The 20,878-nt window shown below is 65.8% G+C and overlaps 1 protein-coding gene across 1 annotated transcript; it reads left to right on the top strand.

Annotated features, from left to right (window-relative positions):
• The first annotated feature begins 347 nt into the window (after window positions 1–347).
• On the top strand, window positions 348–8,490 carry DNAJC5G (DnaJ heat shock protein family (Hsp40) member C5 gamma). The gene is made up of 5 exons (XM_075923206.2): window positions 348–510; window positions 1,152–1,270; window positions 1,862–2,075; window positions 3,810–3,963; window positions 7,748–8,490. Exons 2-5 carry the CDS (start codon window positions 1,158–1,160, stop codon window positions 7,834–7,836), a joined length of 570 nt encoding a protein of 189 aa, XP_075779321.1. The 5' UTR covers window positions 348–510; window positions 1,152–1,157; the 3' UTR covers window positions 7,837–8,490.
• Window positions 8,491–20,878: the final 12,388 nt, after the last annotated feature.

Raw genomic sequence — 20,878 nt, 5'->3', positions numbered from 1 at the left:
GCCACAGCCTCCCTGCACCTGCTCCTTGGCCCCCGGGCCGGGCCCTGCTCCGCGCAGCCACCGGCCGCCCCGGGAGGGTCTCTCAGGGCCCGTCCCCGGGAGCCCTCAACCGCCGCCCGGCCCGGCTGCCTCGCGCCCAACGGCCGATGGGGGGGAGGGGGCGGGTCGCCCCAACGGGCGCAGCGCGCGCCCACCCCCGCGAGCCGGCACGCGGCGCCCTGAGCGTCCCCAAGCCCCGCCCCCTGCCCGCGCGCCGCTTTCCTGCGCGGAGACACCGTTGGCAGGCGCGGGGCATGCCGGGAGCGGGAGTGGCGGGCGCGGGGCATGCCGGGAGCGGGATGGGCTGGGGCGGGGCATGCCGGGAGGGGCGCCCCTAGGGACCGGGCGGGGCCGGGATCCCGGCAGTGGCTGGTGCGCAGGCGCAGGGGCCGGGCGGCGCAGGCGCAGTTGCGAGGCGGATTGCTGCGCCGGGTCCGAGGCGGAGGCTGAGCGGGGTCGCGGGAGCCGCCGGTGAGGGGCGGGGCCAGGGGCGGGGGGGTCCGCTCCCCCCCCATCTCGGGGCCGGTCCCTGCGCTGAGCCCCGCCCCTCGGCGCCTCGTCTCGTTTCGCTTCCTCCTTCCCGGGGCCTCGCGCCGCTGCTGGGCCCGGGCCGGGGGGGCTGCCCGGGGGGGGTGGGGGGGGGCTGCCTGGGGGGGGGGGCGGGCCGGGGGGGGCTGGGGCTGTGGGGGCTGGGGGGGCCCGGGCCGGGGGAGCGGGGGGGCTGTGGAGGGGGCTGCCCGGGCCGGGGGGGGGGGGGCTGTGGAGGGGGCTGCCCGGGCCGGGGGGGCTGCGTGGGGCTGTGGGGGGGGCTGCCTGGGCCGGGGGGGGCTGCCCGCGCGGTGGGACACGCTCCTGGGCCGGCCCTGGGGGGGGGGGCGCTGTGTGCGCGGGGCCCCCCCCGGGTCTCTGCTGAGGGGCCCCAATTTCCCCCCCCCCCGGCCCGCCGGGTCAGCACAGGGCGGTGGCCCCGCAGCAGGTGACGGGATCCTGCCCCCTGGGACCCGCGTCCTGGGGGGGCGGGTTCAGCCTCGCCCGGCTCCCCCCGCTCTCCCCGCCCTGCCCCACGGCGCCGAGTGACGGGGACTCACCGCCCGGTTTCCTCTCCCGCACAGAGCAGCATGGCGGAGCCCGGCCGACCCCAGCGGAAAATGTCCCGGGCTGGGGAGAGTTTGTACAGAGTCCTGGGCCTGGAGAAAGGGGCGTCTGCAGACGAGATCAAGAAGGCGTACAGGTACGAGCCCACCTGCTGGGCCAGCCACCAGCCTTCCCATGGGCCTGGTGGCTGCATTCCTGCTGCCGGGCCCACTGAAGCAGGGCAAGCCCAGCCAGCCACACAGGCAAGTGCCTCTGCATGCGGGCTGGGCTCTGGCCCAGTGTCTGGGGTAGGGATGTGAGCATATAGTGGACTACTAGACTGCTCACGTTTCCCCCCAGCTTGCTGCCTCTGTATCAGAGGCAGCAAGGTGGAGGGGAGCAGGAGCCAGCGCTGGGTGGAGAGGACTTCTTTTTGTTTTGGCTCCCACCCACGGGTCGCATGTTGAGCCCTGCGTAAACCCAAAGCACACCATGGGCCACAAAAAATCGGGCCGTGGGCTGCATGTTGAGTAGCCCTGTGTTACAGCATGCCCTCTGCGGGGGAGGAGTCACACCATGTTGTCCCAAGGAGCCTCCTGCCCCTAGCACAGGGCAGGGTCGTTCCAAATGGCTCAAGGTCTCCTGTTCCCAGGGAAAATGGGAGGAAGGAGTCTCTGGGTCCCCCCAGAGATTTCAGGAGGCTGCTTGGGATGCCTGCTCAGGCCTGATGCTCCCCTGCACCTCGCAGGAAGCTGGCCCTGAAGTACCACCCAGACAAGAACCCTGAGAATGCCGAGGCCTTGGAGAAGTTCAAGGAGATCAACAATGCCAACGCCACGCTGAGCGACGAGAACAAGCGGCGGATCTATGACGAGTATGGCTCCATGGGGCTCTACGTGGCGGAGCAGTTCGGCGAGGAGAGCGTCAAGTACTACTTCCTCATGTCCAAGTGGTGGTTCAAGGTGAGTGCCTGCTACCACTGGGCGCAGCTGCCTCTGGCCCATCCTTTGCTCCTGCCCCGCTTCCATGGGCTGCGTCAGCCAGGCTACCAGGTGGGGTGCCGCAGAGCGGTGTCCTGGGCTCCACGCTGCCCCAGCCGGCGTGGGTGTGTGTATGAGTGCATGGTGCCCTGAGCCACCCGCTGTGCTGGAGGGGATCATAGGCACTCCGTGTGAACATCTGTGTCCATGGGGTAGGAGCTCCGGCTAAACTAAGGGAAGAACGAGAATTGCTAGACACGTTGGGTGTCTTCAGCTTGGTAGGGCTTGGCCAAATACACCCTTGGATACCTACTGCCTGGCAAGCTCTGCGAGCCATTAACAACCATCTTGGAGAGCTTTGGAGGGTTGGAGAGCCCTGGGGAAGGGCAAATGCGGCTCCTGTCACTGACTAGGGGGAACAAGGACGAACCAGGAAGTCTATGCCAGCCAGTTGATCTTTCCAAGTACCAGAGTTAGTGGAGCAAACACTCGTTCTGCTTGTGAGCACACGCACACACGCCCACACCCCCGCTAACCAGCTGAGGAATAACAACATGCATGGGTTTGTCAAGAACAAATCATGTCAAACTAATCTAATATTCCCCTCTGGAAGGCTAACCAGCCTTGTGGGCGGGGAACGTGGCAGACGTAATAGAGCCTTACCGAAGTCGAGGTGTGGGACAGTCCCATGTACTGCCTCATAAGCCAAGTAGGGCAGTGGGACCTACCTGGACTTACAGCACAGTGGGTTTGCAGCTGGTAGCTTCTCTCTGGAAGTGGTTTTCCTCTCAGTGGTTCATGGTCAAGCTGCAAGGGCTCAATGAGAGAGTCCTGCAGGAATCGGTCACAACTGGTTCGGTTCAGTAGCTTCATCAACAATTTAGATAAACCCAAAGATGGCAGAGACCTCAGGAGGTCGAGTCCAGCCCCTGCCCAAAGCAGGATCATCCCAGCCAGGGCTTTGCCCAGCCGGGACTTAAAACCTTCTAGGGGTGGGGATTCCAGCACCTCCCCGGGTTAACCTGTTAGCATAAAGAGTTTACTAATAATGGGAGGGGTTTCAAGAGCTTTGGAGGGAGGGTCAGAATTCAAACTGCTCTGGACAAACTGGAGAACTGGTCTGAGGTAAACAGGATGAAGTTGACTAAGGACCAATGCAAAGTGCTCCACTTAGGAAGGAACAATCAGTTCCACGCATGCAGAAGGGAAGTGGCTGACAAGAAATAATTCTGCTGTATCCAGCCCTGACAAGGCCTTGGCTGGAGCATTGTCTGGCCCTGGGCACTGTACTTCAGAGACGAGGTGGGCAAATGGCACCCAGCCCAGGTGAGAAGGTGACCAGGTCTGGAACATGTGGCCGTCCAGGCAGATCTGGGAGCTGCGTTTGTTGAGTCTGGCCAGGAGAAGTCTGAGGGGGGGTTGAGCCTTCAGGGGCATTGAGAAGAGGGGAGGAAAGTCTGTTCCTTTACCCCTGAAGAAGCAGTCGGCTTAAACTGCAGCAAGCGCGGTTTGGGCTGGACCCAGGAAAAGCACCAAGGCAGGGTAGTTAAGCTCTGGAATAAACAGCCCGGGGGGGGGGGGGTGGAATTCCCCTCTCCCCGCCCCCAGGAGGGGGATGGCCTGGACAGTCCTTAGGCCTGCTTCGGTGTGGGGCTGGGAGCTCTCTCCAGGCCCCTTCAGCCCCTCTGATTCTAGGCCCGTCTGCTCCCCGTGCAGGCGTTGGCCGTGTGCTGTGGCCTCTTCACCTGCTGCTGCTGCTGTTGCTGCTGCTGCTTCTGTTGTGGGAAGTGCCGCCCGCCCGAGGAGGAGGACGCCTATAAGTACGTCAACCCCGAGGACCTGGAGGCGCAGATCCAAGCTGAGGCTGAAGGTGAGGAGGAGGAGGAGGAGTTGTGCTGCACTGGGCTGGTGCTGCCAGAGGGGGGCCCAGCGCAGCCCCGGCGTGCCCTTGGAGCGGGGGCGGGGATCCCCAGGGGAGCAGGGGTGGAGCCAGAGGCAGCAAGGGTCCCGGGATGAGGCCGGGGGCGCACAGCCAGTGCTGGGCTTTGGGGAGGGCAGTACGGGCTCTGGCCCCGGGTCCCAGCTCTGCTGCAGCTTGCGGTGCACTCAGGGCTGGTCTCTCTGTGCCCTGCCCTGGGTTTGCCATGCGCTCACAGGGAGGCGCTGCTGCTTATCGGAGCCGAGGGTGGCCCGGGCCAGCCCAGGGTGGGGCCTGGCAGGAAGCTCACCCCCCAGTGCCACTGCTGTGAGCACAGGAGTGCTGGGTCGGGATGTCGCTGACACCCTGGGGTCCTGAGCCTGGGGGAGGCATGGCCAGGTGGCAGGAAGAAGGGCCGGGGGCAGCAGTGCTCTGCCCGAGCTCCACGGGCTAGGGCCACTCTGCCCCCTGCAGGGGGACCCGGCAGCACGCATGAGAGCAAGGCATGGCTGAGCCAGGGTGGGTGCAGGGCAGAGCAGGCGGGGGCTGGGCTCCGGGTGCCTGGGGGGTTCTGGGTGTCCCTGGGGCCTGTCACAGTGCGGAGCCCACGAGGGCGGGGTGTCTCTTGCTGGCTGGCTGAGCAGAGCGGGGGTCCCGGCGGCCTGGTGATGGTGCTGGTGGCCGGCATGTTCCTAGAGGGAATCACCAGCTGTTCAGAACATAGAGCAGTTCTTGGGGGGCGGGAGGAGACTACAAACTCACCTTCCCCCCCCCCCCAGCCAGTCAGGGTCTGTGGGCAGGGGAGCATGGAATTTTCCTGGCCCCGCCCCTTCCGGGGTGGCCCAGGGCCACTTGAAAACTTAGTGAAGTAGCCTCCTGTCTGAAAGGTATAGCCCACCCCTGCCCTAGACCCAGACAGGCTGTGCGAAATACACAGGGCAAGGCGAGCCGGGGGGGGGGGGGGTGCTACTGCCCCCAAGTGTCTACAGAGCTGGAGGGAACCACGGGTGGCATTTCGCTGGGGCAGCAGGAAGGGGGCAGACTTGGCAGCTGTGGGGCAGGAAAGAGGCAGAGTGAGTGCTGGCTGTATTTGTATTTCACAGGCTAGGCTGGGACTGCCCTGCCTGCTGGACCCCTCAGTGCTCCCTGTGTCCCCCCCGACCCCTCAGTGCTCCCTGTGTCCCCCCCGACCCCTCAGTGCTCCCTGTGTCCTCCCCCCGACCCCTCAGTGCTCCCTGTGTCCTCCCCCCGACCCCTCAGTGCTCCCTGTGTCCTCCCCCCGACCCCTCAGTGCTCCCTGGGTCCTCCCCCGACCCCTCAGTGCTCCCTGTGTCCTCCCCCGACCCCTCAGTGCTCCCTGTGTCCTCCCCCCGACCCCTCAGTGCTCCCTGTGTCCCCCCCCGACCCCTCAGTGCTCCCTGTGTCCTCCCCCCGACCCCTCAGTGCTCCCTGTGTCCTCCCCCGACCCCTCAGTGCTCCCTGTGTCCTCCCCCCCGACCCCTCAGTGCTCCCTGTGTCCTCCCCCCGACCCCTCAGTGCTCCCTGTGTCCTCCCCCGACCCCTCAGTGCTCCCTGTGTCCTCCCCCGACCCCTCAGTGCTCCCTGTGTCCTCCCCCGACCCCTCAGTGCTCCCTGGGTCCCCCCCCCGACCCCTCAGTGCTCCCTGTGTCCTCCCCCCGACCCCTCAGTGCTCCCTGTGTCCTCCCCCGACCCCTCAGTGCTCCCTGTGTCTCCCCCCCGACCCCTCAGTGCTCCCTGGGTCCCCCCCCGACCCCTCAGTGCTCCCTGTGTCCTCCCCCCGACCCCTCAGTGCTCCCTGTGTCCTCCCCCCGACCCCTCAGTGCTCCCTGTGTCTCCCCCCGACCCCTCAGTGCTCCCTGTGTCTCCCCCCCGACCCCTCAGTGCTCCCTGTGTCTCCCCCCCGACCCCTCAGTGCTCCCTGTGTCTCCCCCCCGACCCCTCAGTGCTCCCTGTGTCTCCCCCCCGACCCCTCAGTGCTCCCTGTGTCCTCCCCCCGACCCCTCAGTGCTCCCTGGGTCCTCCCCCCGACCCCTCAGTGCTCCCTGGGTCCTCCCCCCGACCCCTCAGTGCTCCCTGGGTCCTCCCCCCGACCCCTCAGTGCTCCCTGTGTCTCCCCCCCGACCCCTCAGTGCTCCCTGTGTCTCCCCCCGACCCCTCAGTGCTCCCTGTGTCTCCCCCCCGACCCCTCAGTGCTCCCTGTGTCCTCCCCCCTGACCCCTCAGTGCTCCCTGTGTCCTCCCCCCGACCCCTCAGTGCTCCCTGTGTCTCCCCCCGACCCCTCAGTGCTCCCTGTGTCTCCCCCCCGACCCCTCAGTGCTCCCGGTGTCCTCCCCCCGACCCCTCAGTGCTCCCGGTGTCCTCCCCCCGACCCCTCAGTGCTCCCGGTGTCCTCCCCCCGACCCCTCAGTGCTCCCGGTGTCCTCCCCCCGACCCCTCAGTGCTCCCGGTGTCCTCCCCCCGACCCCTCAGTGCTCCCTGTGTCCTCCCCCCCGACCCCTCAGTGCTCCCTGTGTCCTCCCCCCGACCCCTCAGTGCTCCCTGTGTCCTCCCCCCGACCCCTCAGTGCTCCCTGTGTCCTCCCCCCGACCCCTCAGTGCTCCCTGTGTCCTCCCCCCGACCCCTCAGTGCTCCCTGTGTCCTCCCCCCGACCCCTCAGTGCTCCCTGTGTCCTCCCCCCGACCCCTCAGTGCTCCCTGTGTCCTCCCCCCGACCCCTCAGTGCTCCCTGTGTCCTCCCCCCGACCCCTCAGTGCTCCCTGTGTCCTCCCCCCGACCCCTCAGTGCTCCCTGTGTCCTCCCCCCCGACCCCTCAGTGCTCCCTGTGTCCTCCCCCCCGACCCCTCAGTGCTCCCTGTGTCCTCCCCCCGACCCCTCAGTGCTCCCTGTGTCCTCCCCCGACCCCTCAGTGCTCCCTGTGTCCTCCCCCCGACCCCTCAGTGCTCCCTGTGTCCTCCCCCCGACCCCTCAGTGCTCCCTGTGTCCTCCCCCCGACCCCTCAGTGCTCCCTGTGTCCTCCCCCCGACCCCTCAGTGCTCCCTGTGTCTCCCCCCCGACCCCTCAGTGCTCCCTGTGTCTCCCCCCCGACCCCTCAGTGCTCCCTGTGTCTCCCCCCCGACCCCTCAGTGCTCCCTGTGTCTCCCCCCCGACCCCTCAGTGCTCCCTGTGTCTCCCCCCCCGACCCCTCAGTGCTCCCTGTGTCTCCCCCCCGACCCCTCAGTGCTCCCTGTGTCTCCCCCCCCGACCCCTCAGTGCTCCCTGTGTCTCTCCCCCCCGACCCCTCAGTGCTCCCTGTGTCTCTCCCCCGACCCCTCAGTGCTCCCTGTGTCCTCCCCCCGACCCCTCAGTGCTCCCTGTGTCCTCCCCCCAGACCCACCCTCCAGACCCCTCAGTGCTCCCTGTGTGTCCCCCCCCGACCCCTCAGTGCTCCCTGTGTCTTCCCCCCCCCCCCCGACCCCTCAGTGCTCCCTGTGTCCCCAGCCTGGCCTGCTCTCCAGGGCTGCGAGTAGCCACATGGGCTGGCCCGGTCCATACCCTGTTCCACGGCTCCCACTTCCCTGGAGCCTGTGGCCTCTCCTTGGTTTGCCCTGAGCTGCCTTCCCCTCTGCGCCAAGCTGCGGCCTGGGTGGGGGTGGGGGCTCTCGGGCAGGAGTGGGAAGGGGGGGGCTCAGCCTGGCAGCATGGGAGGCCCAGCCCCTCACTGAGCCTGTCGCCCCCAGAGACCCAGGCCCCCATTGTGGTGCAGCCCCTGCCTGCAGCAGCTGGAGAGGAGCCGCCGGCGGACACCAAATCCCGGACTGACGCGTGAGGCTGGCCTGGTCCTGCCACCGAACTGTCCCTTGGCCAGCAGCGTGGGCTGGAGCCCCTGGCACTGCGCTGCTCGGGTCCCGCCCCGCGCGGGGGCAGCCAGCCCGGCTGGTTCAAATCTCAGGTAACGTGGCCGGCGCCCGCGGGAGGCCGTTCCTGGAAGGACTCGCTCCTGCGGCCTGTGCCTGCCCGGGGCTCCTCGTGCTGCGGCCTGTGGACGGGCCACGCCCCCCACGCTGGCGCTGCCAACTCTGCACAAGGACCCTGAGCCTGGGACCCCCCGGCCTGCCCGCTGGAGCCGGCTGCCCTGGCACACGGCCCCCTCCTCGGCCGGTCACTCACCAGCACTGTGCCCCCCCCGAACTCAGCATTTCCATTGCCAAGCTCGCCGGGCCCTGGGCCCCGCCGCCTGCAGACACGAGACCAACCCCACTGTCACTAGCCCCTGCAGCCAGGCCGCCCGTGGGCTGAGCCTGCTGGGGCCCTGCTGCTCCCAGGGCCTGAGCTGCCCCCGGTCGGGTGCCAAACGCTCTCCGGGCTGCCCGTTCGCACCGTGGTTTGCTGGCCCCGCGGGGTCCAGCTGGAGCCTCACTCACTGTGTCGGAGCCGCGGCGCTGCCCTGCCGTGCCGGGAATAAAGGAACCTGTTCGCAGGGCGCGCGTGGCACGTTAACCGCGGCGTGGGGGCGTCTCTCACCGTGCTCTGGCTCCTGCAGCACGGCCCTAGGCCTGGGACCTGCGCCTCCTGCCCGACCTCGCTCCGGGCTGTCCAGGGCCGGGCGGGTGTGGCTCCTCGTGTCGTCCCCCCCCCCCCCCCCCCCCAGCTCTGGTTTTACTGGGTGCCCCGTGCCAGCGATGGACGGGTGGTCACAGCTGGATGGGGCCCTTCCCCAGGGGGCAGGGAGGGAAGGGACAGGTTGATGCCACCTCTCTGGGAGCCAGGCCGAGGGGGGGCAGGGTTCTTGCTGAGCCTACAGGGCCGTGGGGGAGCCTCGCAGGCCAAGCAGCTGGCATGCGCTTGGGGGGCGGAGTGGGCCCCTTTGCAGGGCGGTTGGGTGCTCAGAGTGCTCCTGAGGGGAGACCCAAAGCACCATTGTCCTCTGTCATGGCTAATGTATCTGCGGAACTCCCTGCTGCTCCATGCCAGGTGGGGTCCCTGAGACGGAGAACAGCTCCTCCACACCATCCGCCTGCAGCTGCCCCTGCCCACTGCTCTTGTGCCCATGCTGCCTTGCAACTCGGGAGCCGCTGAGGCTGGTGCTCCACACACCCCGGCGTGTGGCCAGGGCAACCTCACCCCAGGCCCCTGCTCCAAAGGAGTTGCGATGAGCTGGGGCCCTCCTCTGGGTGCTGCGTGGGGAGGGGCAGTGGCCCATGTCTGCTGTCTTGCCAGGGCCGTGGCTTGGCTCTGGGGCTGGGCACAGGTGATGTTTAACCGATGGGAACCCATGGGGGTGGAGCAGCGCCCCACTGGTTCCAGGCGGGGCCTGCCCCAGCCCCATAAGGGGCCTGCTATGGACAGGGGCTGCTCTCCTCCAGAGCAGCATCTCTGCAGCGAGCCCGAACCCCCCATAGACAGGGGTCGCCCTGGCAGGAGCCCTGTGGGCTGGGGAGCTGCTCCAGCCAGGGTCCCGCGGTAGCTGGCTAACTGGTTAGGCGTTAGGTTGACCCAGTGTTGAACGGGTAGGTGCTTAACTGGGGTTTTACAGTCTCGTCCTCGCCCAAGAACTGCTCAGGCTGGGCCTGGCAGGCGCAGGGCCTCACAGGGCGGGTGAGTCTCTCCCAGCACCTGGCTCCCTGGGCTGAGCTAGGGGCTGAGGCTGGGACCCAGGGTTTGGTCTCAGGGCTCGGTGAGGCTGCAGGGCCGGCCCCGAAGGGCCAGCAGGCCCTGGCTAGGCTGTAGCTTGAGCAGCTGGCTCTGCAGGGAGAGCCTGGGGAGCTGTGCAGGGACGGGGCGAGTGGGGAAGATGAGCCACCCGGCCGGAGGTGGCAGCTCTGACCAGGACCGGAGTCCAGGCGGGGCTCAGCGCGGCTGAGGCCGATGAGGCCCTGGCAACAGGGCGGCCGGGTGCCCGATTCCCCGTCCCTGGAGCTGCCGCGGCAGGCAGGCTGGAGCCAAGCGGGGCCGGGAGCTGAGCTGCCGGACGCGGGGAGCGCGCTGATGTGGGGTGTGCAAAGGCCGGGGGATGGGGAGCCTGCCACTGTGCTGGGGGGGGGGGGCAGCGAGAGGCACTGCTGCCCAATAGGCAGCTGAGTTCTTGCCCCCTTGGGGCAAAGCCTGGCTCTTGGGAAACTGACTAGAACTGCCCCAGATGGGAGCCAAAGCAAGGGGGCCGCTGACTCCTCCTCCCAGGCCTCCAATACCTGTGGGGCGGGGGAGGGTTGCTTGAATGCTGCTGCTGTCGGAGTCCCTGGCAGCCGGGCAGCGTCCCCAGTGCCTGTGGCCCTGTGCTGGGGGAGCGGTGCCCACCCGTGTCTGCCACACACAGGAATGCGGCCCAGCCCTGCAAGGGAGGCGAGGACGTGCTGCTTGGGGTGAGCCAGCCCCCGGGCCTCCCCCCAGGACAGGCCAGACCGGTTCTGTGCGCGCTGTCGGAAACTGCCTGGGCCACGCCTGGGCCTGCGGAAACCTAGGCAAGCTGGGGGGAGGAGTCACCTCCCTGCCATGGGTCTCCCCTCTCACTAGCGCCCTGTGAGTGCCAGGCCCTGGGCGCTTGCCAGCGCCCAGTGAATCAGTTACGGGGGGACAGGACTTTGCCCTGTTGGACACTGACAGTGCCCTGGCTCTAGCCAGCTCAGGGGGGGCTCAGTCCCAAGGGAGAGGGGCTGGGTCATTGCACTCCCTGGAACCGTGAAAACGTGTAAGGGGGGTACAGCCAGGGTGCCCTTCCTGGACGAGGCGGGCAGCGGCTGCACACGGCTGGTGCTGGCCCGGGGGGGCGGGCGGATCAGAGACTGGCTTCACCTCCCTCCCCCCTCCAACCAAAAAGCAGGTTGAGGCCTTTATGGGATGAGTGGGGCACAAAAGGCACCAGCCCAGCCACACGGATTGACCACGGCTGTTCCCGCTCCAGCCAGCAAGAAGCCTCATAAGCAAATCCCCTCAGACTCCCCAGTGTTCCCTGTGCCCCCCCAGCCCCCCTCACACAGGGGAGAGGTTATAACCCATCCCCCACCTCCCCTCACACACCCCTGTGCCCCCCCAGCCCCCCTCACACAGGGGAGAGGTTATAACCCATCCCCCACCTCCCCTCAGACACCCCTGTGCCCCCCCAGCCCCCCTCACACAGGGGAGAGGTTATAACCCATCCCCCACCTCCCCTCACACACCCCTGTGCCCCCCCAGCCCCCCTCACACAGGGGAGAGGTTCTCACCCATCCCCCACCTCCCCTCACACACCCCAGTGCTCCCTGTGCCCCCCCTCACACGGGAGAGGTTATAACCCATCCCCTGACTCTGGACAGGCTCTCACTGGGCCCGTCCTTTGGCATCTCCCATCTGGGGGTTGTTGGTGCAGAAGGAAGAGGCCGGGAGGGGGGTGTGAAGGGAACAAGCGACCCCCCCCCCCCCCCCCCACGGCCGGGTGCCTGGTGCAGGCGTGTGGGGGGTGGACAAGCTGCTGTCGGACCCGTCTCTGGCGCTCGCCCTGGGCCGGGCCGTCAGCCCTTCCGGGCCACGCTCAGAGCGGAGCTGCTCCTGGCGGGAGGGGCGGGAGTGCAGACGGTGCCGGAGGAGCCCCAGGGCCCCTTCCCCTGCCCAGGGGCGGGCAGACAGGGCGTGGGGGGGGCAGCGCCCTGCAGGTGCCCATCAGGACCTGACAACAGCGCCTGGTTCTGGCTGACGAGCCCTGGAGGTGCCTGTGGATGGGAAGGGGCTCTGGGAGTCAGGGCGGGGGGAGCAGCAGAGTCTCACTGGAGTCAGACGGGGCTGCCACAGACACACGGCCCCTGGGCTTGGCTGTCCCGTCGGCCAGCATCAAGCCAGAGGGGCTGGGGCTAGCCCACTGAGGTGCAGGGACCATGCGCTGAGGTGGGGCAGTGTCCTCTGACCCGGGGGAGGTCGAGAGCCAGGGGCCTGCTCTGGGCCCCCAAGAGGGCTGGTACCCAATGCTTCTGGTCCCACTGCTAACCGGTCTGTTCCCCACTGCGCCCCTGGGAACGAGGAGCCCTTCCCTCCCTGCCGGCAGGGCCCAGGGACTCTCCTGGTGACGCCGTCCCCCTCCTGACAACCAAGCCACGCGGGAGCCAACAGCCTGTGAGCAGCGACACTCTGACGCGCCCCGGAGGCTGTGAGTGTGTGATACTAGTGCTCTGGAGGCTGAGAGAGATACTAGTGCCCGCGAGGCTGTGAGTGTGAGATACTAGTGCCCCCAAGTCTGAGAGTGTGAGATACTAGTGCCCCTGAGGCTGAGAGTGTGTGATACTAGTGCCCCCGAGTCTGAGTGTGTGAGATACTAGTGCCCCCGAGGCTGAGAGTGTGTGATACTAGTGCCCCCGAGTCTGAGTGTGTGAGATACTAGTGCCCCCGAGGCTGTGTGTGTGTGATACTAGTGCCCCCGAGGCTGTGTGTGTGTGATACTAGTGCCCCCGAGGCTGAGAGTGTGAGATACTAGTGACCCCGAGGCTGTGAGTGTGTGATACTAGTGCCCCCGAGGCTGAGAGTGTGAGATACAAGTGCCCCCGAGGCTGAGAGTGTGTGATACTAGTGCCCCCGAGGCTGTGAGTGTGTGATACTAGTGCCCCCGAGGCTGAGAGTGTGAGATACTAGTGCCCCCGAGGCTGTGAGTGTGTGATACTAGTGCCCCCGAGGTTGTGTGTGTGTGATACTAGTGCCCCCGAGGCTGAGTGTGAGATACTAGTGCCCCCAAGGCTGTGAGTGTGTGATACTAGTGCCCCCGAGGCTGAGAGTGTGTGATACTAGTGCCCCCGAGGCTGTGAGTGTGAGATACTAGTGCCCCCGAGGCTGAGAGTGTGAGATACTAGTGCCCCTGAGGCTGTGAGTGTGTGATACTAGTGCCCCCGAGGCTGTGTGTGTGTGATACTAGTGCCCCCGAGGCTGTGAGTGTGTGATACTAGTGCTCTGGAGGCTGAGAGAGAGATACTAGTGCCCCCAAGTCTGAGAGTGTGAGATACTAGTGCCCCCGAGGCTGTGAGTGTGCAATACTAGTGCATCATAGGAATACTCCCTGGAATTGCACAGCCTGTGACTTGGTAAGTTTATGGGCAGTGTGAATAAAGCTACAGAGCGGCTCTTGTCACGGTGCCACCTGCCTGCGCTCGCCGGGGCTCCGGAGTGGAACAGAGCTAACGCTGTGGTGCTCAAGGGTAGCCGAGCGCCCGAGCCAGCCCCGGGGACTCCTGCTTGCAGTGGAAGGTGCACAGGGCCCCCGGGCAGGTTCAGAACAGAGGGGGAGGCAGCTGGCATCCCCAGAAAGGCGTATGCCCCCGGTGCCACAGCTCCGTGTCACATCCCGCTGCCCCTCAACACCCAGTGCAGCCGGAGCAGTTCGTGAGCCCCCAGTGGGCCCAGTCCGGCGAGGACCCTGCCCTGAGGTGCTGTGCGTGCTGAGCCCAGCAGGCCGAGTAGGGCAGAGTCTGCTCTGTGCCTTCTCCAGGCTGTTTTGTGAGCTCCTGGCTCGGCCGGCAGCTCCCTGCCTAGCTGAAGGCTGGCGCTGACGTGGGCTTGGATGGCAGGGAGCCAGGGAGCCGCTGTCCCCGCAGCCAGGCCCCTCAGCACCGCAGCAGCCAGTCCGGCTGCCACGCCTGGTCCCGGGCGGTTCTGTGGTGCTCCGGGGCACAGAGAGCTGAGGACAGTCTCCTGGCGCCCAGCACAGAAAGGAGGCCTGTGGGGCAGGGGCGGGAGTTGGCCCCTGCACCCTCACTAGCCCCACTGGTGGCTTTCAGAGAGGCTGCAGGAAACAGCGTCTCCTGTGGCCACTTGGGGCCGGGCCAGGCCAGAACCGCTCTGCAAATCGAGCGTCCGGCTCAGTCGTCGTCCCCCTCTCGGCTGCCAGGGGTCGTCCACAGGGCTCCTGGTGACACCGGTGGGGGCTGCCCCGGGGCCCGCTCAGGCCTGTCTGGCAGGGGCATGTTTCTGGCTGAGTCCTGCGCGGGCTGGCGCACGCTCCCCTGTGGCTGCCGAAGGGGCGGATGCTGGAGGACAAGAGGGCACCACCCAGGCCAATGGGAACCAGAGGGCTGAAGGGAAGCTCCGGCCTGCAGAGCGTGGGGCCCACAGGGCGGGGGGCAAGGGACCAGCCGGTTGGGCTGGGGCTCACATGGACCTGGGGGGGGGCACAGAGAAATGAACCAGGGATGGTGGCGCAGCAGCCAGGCTGGGCTGTGTCTTGATCCTGGCTTCTCTGGCCAAGCCAAGGGTCCCCCAGGCTGGGCCCAGCGACCTAGACCTGGGGGGGGGGCAGTGGCTGCAGCTCTCCCGGGCATCTGGGTAGAGCTACAGGCTGAGGCAGGCGACTGGTGCTCAGGTGCAGCCGTGTGTCTGGCCTGGCAGCAGAGTGGCACCCTTGGGACTGGCACCATCTCATCGCCATGGGCCTGTGCCTGGCCCAAGGCCCCGCCAGGCCCGCGAGCGAGCCCTCCTGCAGCAAGCCCTGCTCAGCAGGGGCCCCACAGCATCAGGGCAAAGGGCTCCCCAATGCAGCCACCCCCCTGCCTGCTGGGTAACAGGCCTGAGAGATGCCCTGGATGGGGAACGGGACAAGCCCATGTGGGCCTGGGCTGTTCCCATCACTCCTGCCTGCAGGGGCCTCTCTGTTACAAATGGGGCTGCCCGGGGAGCAGAGCCACAGGGCCCGGCTGTAACCCCCAGGCCAGCTGCTGCAGGCGCCAGCCTCTCCCACATGGTCCAATGCAGGGGAAGGGCTGTGAAGGACCAGGCCAGGTCTGGGCACAGCTGAGGGCGTCCGCTCAGGGCGAATTGCTCAAACTCGGGGCTCCTTACGGCCCCAGTCTGGAGAGCTTTCCAAACAGGCCACACACCAGTCCCACCGAGTGCTCCAGCTGCTAATCTGGCCAGCCTGGAGCCTCATGAGCAAACCCCCTCTGGCGCCCCAGATCTCTCCGTGCCCCAATCAGCCCCGGGCTTGCACACGGGGAGGGGTTATAGAACCAATCTCACCCACCCCAACGGGTTCTTCTGGTTCCAAGAAACCAGCCACAGTTCCCAGGTCAATTTACACTCTGGATCTTACCCACGAGACCACACTGAGCCGATCCTTTAGAATCTAACACCTAAAGGTTTATCGCTACAAGAAAGAAAAGCCTGAGAGTGAGGCTGTTAAAAGTATCGTACGTTCCATGCAGCGAGTCTCCCAGTTCTCGATTCAGGCTCTAGCAGAGATGTTACAAACTGCTGGCTTAGAAGTCTCTGGTTACATCCGATGTCAGGATGGGTCCAGGGTTCTTCCTGGCTCGTTCCCTGCAAGGCTGCATCTGGGATTCGGAGCTAAACTGAAGACCAAGATGGCGGGGCCACATGGCACTTCTATCCCTCCTGGCATCTCCTTGGCCATAGAAGGTCACGTGGTCCATCGACCTCTCCTTGTGTCCCAAGTCAGCAACCATTATCCTGGCTGCTTGCAGGTCTCCAGACTCCTCAGGTGTCTCTGGCACTGAGAGATCTATTGCCCCTGGCGCCTCGCTCATTCGCACAGCCACAGGCAGAAGTTTCCAGCCTCTCTCCAGAGTCCATGTGTCTAACTCCACACACAGATATCACACAAGTGCAGGACTAGCAGACACAGAACCAGGAGAACAGAAGCTTCCTGTGACCCCTCACACGGCCCCTGTACAGACTTTGGGGGCAAACCCCCCCTCCATGGGGCAGCAGTGACCTGGCTGCTCCCTTTACAATCCAGTAACGGGGCAGGGGCTCCTGGTGAAACTCCGGCCAGCCAGGGTGGGCCTGGGGCACTGACAGCCTCACCTCAGACCCAGCAAAGCCCCTAGCCCCCCCCCCCCCCCCCCCACTGGCTGCTCGCTAGTCAGAGGTGGGGCCCCGGACGCAGCAGCCTGAGGCCTCTGGGTACCAGGCACGGGGCAGGGACTGGTCCATGCCAGCATCTCCGGCGTGGGGGGCTGTTCTTCTAGGGGGGAGTCTGGGGGTGGGGGCCAGGCACTAGAGCACACGACTGGGCCTCTCCCTTTCCTGCTGGGCCCCCTGCTCAGCCTCTTTGGGCCCCGGCGCCCGGCTCTGGGCTGCCCCTGGCTGCGAGCTCTGAGGGTGGGGCCCTGCACGGCACAGGCAGGCAGCCCCCAAGGCCGGTCCCTGGGCGCCCGGCTGGCTCTTGGCACAGGGCAGGAGGGTGTCTGCAGGGCACAGGCTGGGCGCCAGCAGGGGAGGGGCTAATCCTGGCCAGCTCCGCTCAGCACGGTGGGGGGCCCAGCAGCGCCAGGGTCTCTGTGCCCAGCACACGCTGTACCCGCGGCAGGGGGTCTAAATATAGCCCAGGTCGGGCCGGGCTCCCTGCCAGGCAGCGGGGGTGGGGGGAGCCGTGGGCATGTTTGTAAGGGTTCGAGGAGCAAGCTGCGTGACTCAGTTTCCCTCTCCTTCTCTGCTGCCCACTAAGCAGCCAGAACCCCTCCACCTCTCCTCGCAGGTCCTGTGCTCCAGCCCCGAATCCTCTTCCCGGCCCCTCGCCCGCCTCCCTCGGCCCCTTAGGGGCTTTCGGCCGCAAGTCTCCATCACGGGGCTGCACAGGAGCGTCGCTCTGCGGAGCCTCCACCAAGCCCTCAGGCCCGAGGCGCTCGCTGTCCCCCCACTGTGCTCCATACCTGCCTCGGCGCACCCCAGGGCAGGGGCACTTCCTCCTGCCTACAAACTCGCCCAGCCCGTAGGCCCCACTCCCAGGCCCCCTCCTGCTCCCTCCAGTCATCTCCCCTCTCCCGGCAACTGGTGACCCCCGTCCCCCCAACTGTGTGTCCCTGGGATCGACACGACTGGAGCCCCAGCACCGCTCCCCAGCAGACAGACCCGGGGCCGTTCCCTTCCCGGGCCCCGGCTGTGCCCAGAACCGTCCCCGGCTGGGATGTTACCATATTTGCCCAATACTCTGGGGTATGCTCATTTATCAGGGTTACCCTTATGGGACTGGGGGAAGGTTAACAGTTCTATCAGGGTGCTGTTGGTGCTTACTTGGGCTCTCATATGGAGCTGAATTCTCCCTGCTGCCAATTCCCCCTCCCACTGGAGCTCTCCTGCAGGAACTAGGTTCTCAGGACGGGTTCTTACCACCTTGGCAACACACACAGACACTCACACCCACTAATCAGAGCACGTCTGAGAGGACTGGGTACTCAGCACTCACAAGCTGACCCCCTCATATGTCCCTGGACTCAGCTGGCTGGGTTTCACAGCAATGCCCCCCTGCACCCTCATCTGCCTTTGGACTCCGTGGGCTGGATTAAACAGCACTTTAAGATGCCATCCTCATAAGCCCCCAGGTTCAGCACCCCTTATCCCCACTTTCACACCACAGTCATTCACTGGTAAACCACACGATGAGCAAACCCCACAGGATTTTGGGCACTACAGGGATCTTTTGCTTGGGTACAAGAAGCGTTGTTGCAGAGCGAATGGGGAAGCCAAAACAACACCCCTTAAGGAAGAGTGAGCAAAAGAGAAAGAAAGAGAGAGAAGCAACCAGCTTAACAATGAAAGTGATTTAGTTCTGAGGTAACCATATAACAGTTTACACAGGGCAGGGTCAGGAGGCTATGCTTAGAGAGAGAGTTGAGAGAGAGAGAGAGACCTCACCACTCCACGGAGCTTGCACTGAGCGGGGTTCCCAGATGGTGATGGGAGCCGGGGGTCCAGAGGGCAGGAGAGAAGCAGGACAGAGCCCCCAGCACGATCAGACAGGAGATGAAGTGTCAATGGAACTGATGCAGTTTAAGTCCAGGTATCAGAACAGTTTTCTTGAGGCAAGGAGAGGAGTTTTATAGGGATAGTTCAAAGAGAAAGAGGAGAGACAATAGAGACTGATCACCCCTGGCTATGGGGGATGTTCCTTGAACGAGCTCACAATGCAACTAGGCAGTTTCAGTATTTTAGGTGTCAATAGGATCGTTACTAGAATTGGTCTGATAATGACTAATCTGGGTGTGAGCAGGCCTAGGTTCATTAGCATCTGGAGCAGGGATTTCCCATCAGGCAGTGCTTCTCTGCTTTCGGTGTCCCATAGTTCAGTGCGGTTCCTGCCTGGGAAGAGCTGCTCTCCATTCTGTATGCTAATGAGATGTCCCTCTGTTCCATCTTTAATGCAAATGAGGCTGGGGTGTTTCCTTAATTGTATCACCCTTGTCTGAAGCAGTTTAGGTGTGTCTTCCCTGGCCTTGTCATTGCTTTGTCTTTGATTCTAGCAGAGGCCTGAGGGAGGGGGATGGTTTTCCATGAATGTCACTCCCTGACTCCCCAAGAGCACAAGGCTGACAGGCGACCATGTTCTGGTTCCCCAATAATCACAGAGCTGGTGGGTAACAGGGAGGCACAACCAGCAGGCAGAGGAACTGCTCAGAAACTCCCCAGGCTGCCCCACACAGACAGACATGGGGCTGGTCCCTCCCTTGGCCCAGCCCCCAGGCTGGTCTCAGACACACCCCGGCTACTGAGACCGCTTCTTGGCCAGCCACATGGCCCCTCCCCTTGGCCACACGGCCCCTCCCCTTGGCCACATGGCCCCTCCCTGTAGTCACACGGCTCCTCCCCGCGGCCACACGGCCCCTCCCTGCAGCCACACAGCCCCTCCCCATAGTCACACGACCCCTCCCCGCAGCCACGCGGCCCCTCCCCACAGCCACACGGCCCCTCCTCACGTGCAGCAGCTGCTGGCCCTGCACCCCCTCCCAAACCCTCACAGCTCACTCAGGCCCAGCTCCACCGCCCACCCCCCCTCAGCCTGGCTCTGCCCCAGAGACTGGTTCCCTGGGCGCCTCCTCGAACTCCAGCCTCACTTCTCAGGCCTGGGACAGGGCTCAGAGCCCCCGGGCAGGCAGCCTGTCTGCAGGCACCCGCCCCAGGCCGGCCATGGCCGCGTCTAGACACAGGCCTGGCATCACACTTCTCCTGCGCTTGGGCCCTGCTATTGACGTGACTGAGCAAAGCTCCGGCAGGGCGCTGGGGTCCACGTTTGCGGCTCTCTTGCTAAACGGGTTCTGGTCCGGAGCACAGACCTTCCCCGGCTCCTCGGCCAGGCCCCTCGGGTCGGTGCTCAGCCGCTAAGCTGCTCCTGAGCCACCCAAAGCCTCAGGCCCACGGGCCCAGCGCAGAAGAGCTCGGGGTCCGGGCGCAGAGCTGGGGTGCGGAGCGGAGCCGGGCCACGGCCCATGAGGGCGCAGGGCTTGCGGGCACAGCTGAGCGTCAGCGGAGAGCACGTCGCCTAGAGACGGGGCTGAGCCAACCCCCCCCCATGTGGGGATCTGTGCCATCCTTGCACGGGACACACTTTTGGGCCCCACCCAGCCCCCCCTTACTCAGGGGAGAGGTTCTAACCCATCCCCCACCTCCCCTCAGACACCCCAGTGCTCCCTGTGCCCCCCCCAGCCCCCCTCACACAGGGGAGAGGTTATAACCCATCCCCCACCTCCCCTCAGACACCCCAGTGCTCCCTGTGCCCCCCAACCCCCCTCACACAGGGGAGAGGTTATAACCCATCCCCCCACCTCCCCTCAGACACCCCAGTACTCCCTGTGCCCCCCAACCCCCCTCACACAGGGGAGAGGTTATAACCCATCCCCCACCTCCCCTCAGACACCCCAGTGCTCCCTGTGCCCCCCAGCCCCCCTCACACAGGGGAGAGGTTATAACCCCTCCCCCACCTCCCCTCAGACACCCCAGTGCTCCCTGTGCCCCCCAACCCCCCCTTACACAGGGGAGAGGTTCTAACCCATCCCCCACCTCCCCTCATACACCCCAGTGTTCCCTGTGCCCCCCAACCCCCCCTCACACAGGGGAAAGGTTATAACCCATCCCCCCACCTCCCCTCAGACACCCCAGTACTCCCTGTGCCCCCCAACCCCCCTCACACAGGGGAGAGGTTATAACCCATCCCCCACCTCCCCTCAGACACCCCAGTGCTCCCTGTGCCCCCCCAGCCCCCCTCACACAGGGGAGAGGTTCTAACCCATCCCCCACCTCCCCTCACACACCCCAGTGCTCCCTGTGCCCCCCCAGCCCCCCTCACACAGGGGAGAGGTTCTAACCCATCCCCCACCTCCCCTCACACACCCCAGTGCTCCCTGTGCCCCCCAGCTCCCCTCACACAGGGGAGAGGTTCTAACCCATCCCCCACCTCCCCTCAGACACCCCAGAGCTCCCTGTGCCCCCCCCCAGCCCCCCTCACACAGGGGAGAGGTTCTAACCCATCCCCCACCTCCCCTCAGACACCCCAGTGCTCCCTGTGCCCCCCAGCCCCCCTCACACAGGGGAGAGGTTCTAACCCATCCCCCAGCTCCCCTCAGACACCCCAGTGCTCCCTGTGCCCCCCAGCCCCCCCACACAGGGGAGAGGTTCTTACCCATCCCCCCGTCTCTGTACAGGCTCTCCCCGTGCCAGAGACCCAGAGGTATTTATGATTCTCCCCACAGTGCGGGAGCCGGACTTAGGGTCCCTGCAAGGGGGGCTGGGCTGGGGTCCCTGCGCTGGGGGAATCTCTGGAGGAGCAGTGCCACGGGCAGGGGCCACGGTGGCGCATCCAGGCCAGCGCCCGTGACTCACTGTGGGCGCACAAGGCAAAACTCCCGCCGCCCACGGATGGAAAGTTTCCCTGGGCCCGGCGCCCCTCTCCCACCCCGCCCGGCCCTGGGGCGCGTGGCCGCTCTCTGCCTCACGCCCGGCTCTCTGCCCGGCCCCGGGGCTGCCTCTTCTCAGCCCCAGCTGGAGCCAGGGCCTGGCGGAGGCCGCGTGACTCAGTGTCACCCGACGCCGCTGACAGCTGCAGCCTGGGCCCCGGATAAAATTGGCTCCGGGATTCCAGGGGCCACGTGGCCCACGGCAGAGTGGGGCTAAAATTAGCACCTGCGCTCACG

This window comes from Pelodiscus sinensis, chromosome 3 (assembly GCF_052426305.1).
Source record: "Pelodiscus sinensis isolate ZL-2025 chromosome 3, ASM5242630v1, whole genome shotgun sequence".
NCBI lineage: Eukaryota > Metazoa > Chordata > Testudines > Trionychidae > Pelodiscus > Pelodiscus sinensis.
Note: the sequence above shows the minus strand (reverse complement) of the source record. Positions and strands in the feature narration are given on the sequence as shown.

Excerpts from the sequence above, each read along its gene's own strand:
- DNAJC5G (XM_075923206.2), top strand. The coding sequence starts at position 1,158 with ATGGCGGAGCCCGGCCGACCCCAGCGGAAAATGTCCCGGGCTGGGGAG. Across the intron at positions 1,271-1,861 it reads GAGATCAAGAAGGCGTACAG|GAAGCTGGCCCTGAAGTACC; the intron begins GTACGAGCCCAC and ends TGCACCTCGCAG. Across the intron at positions 3,964-7,747 it reads GATCCAAGCTGAGGCTGAAG|AGACCCAGGCCCCCATTGTG; the intron begins GTGAGGAGGAGG and ends TGTCGCCCCCAG.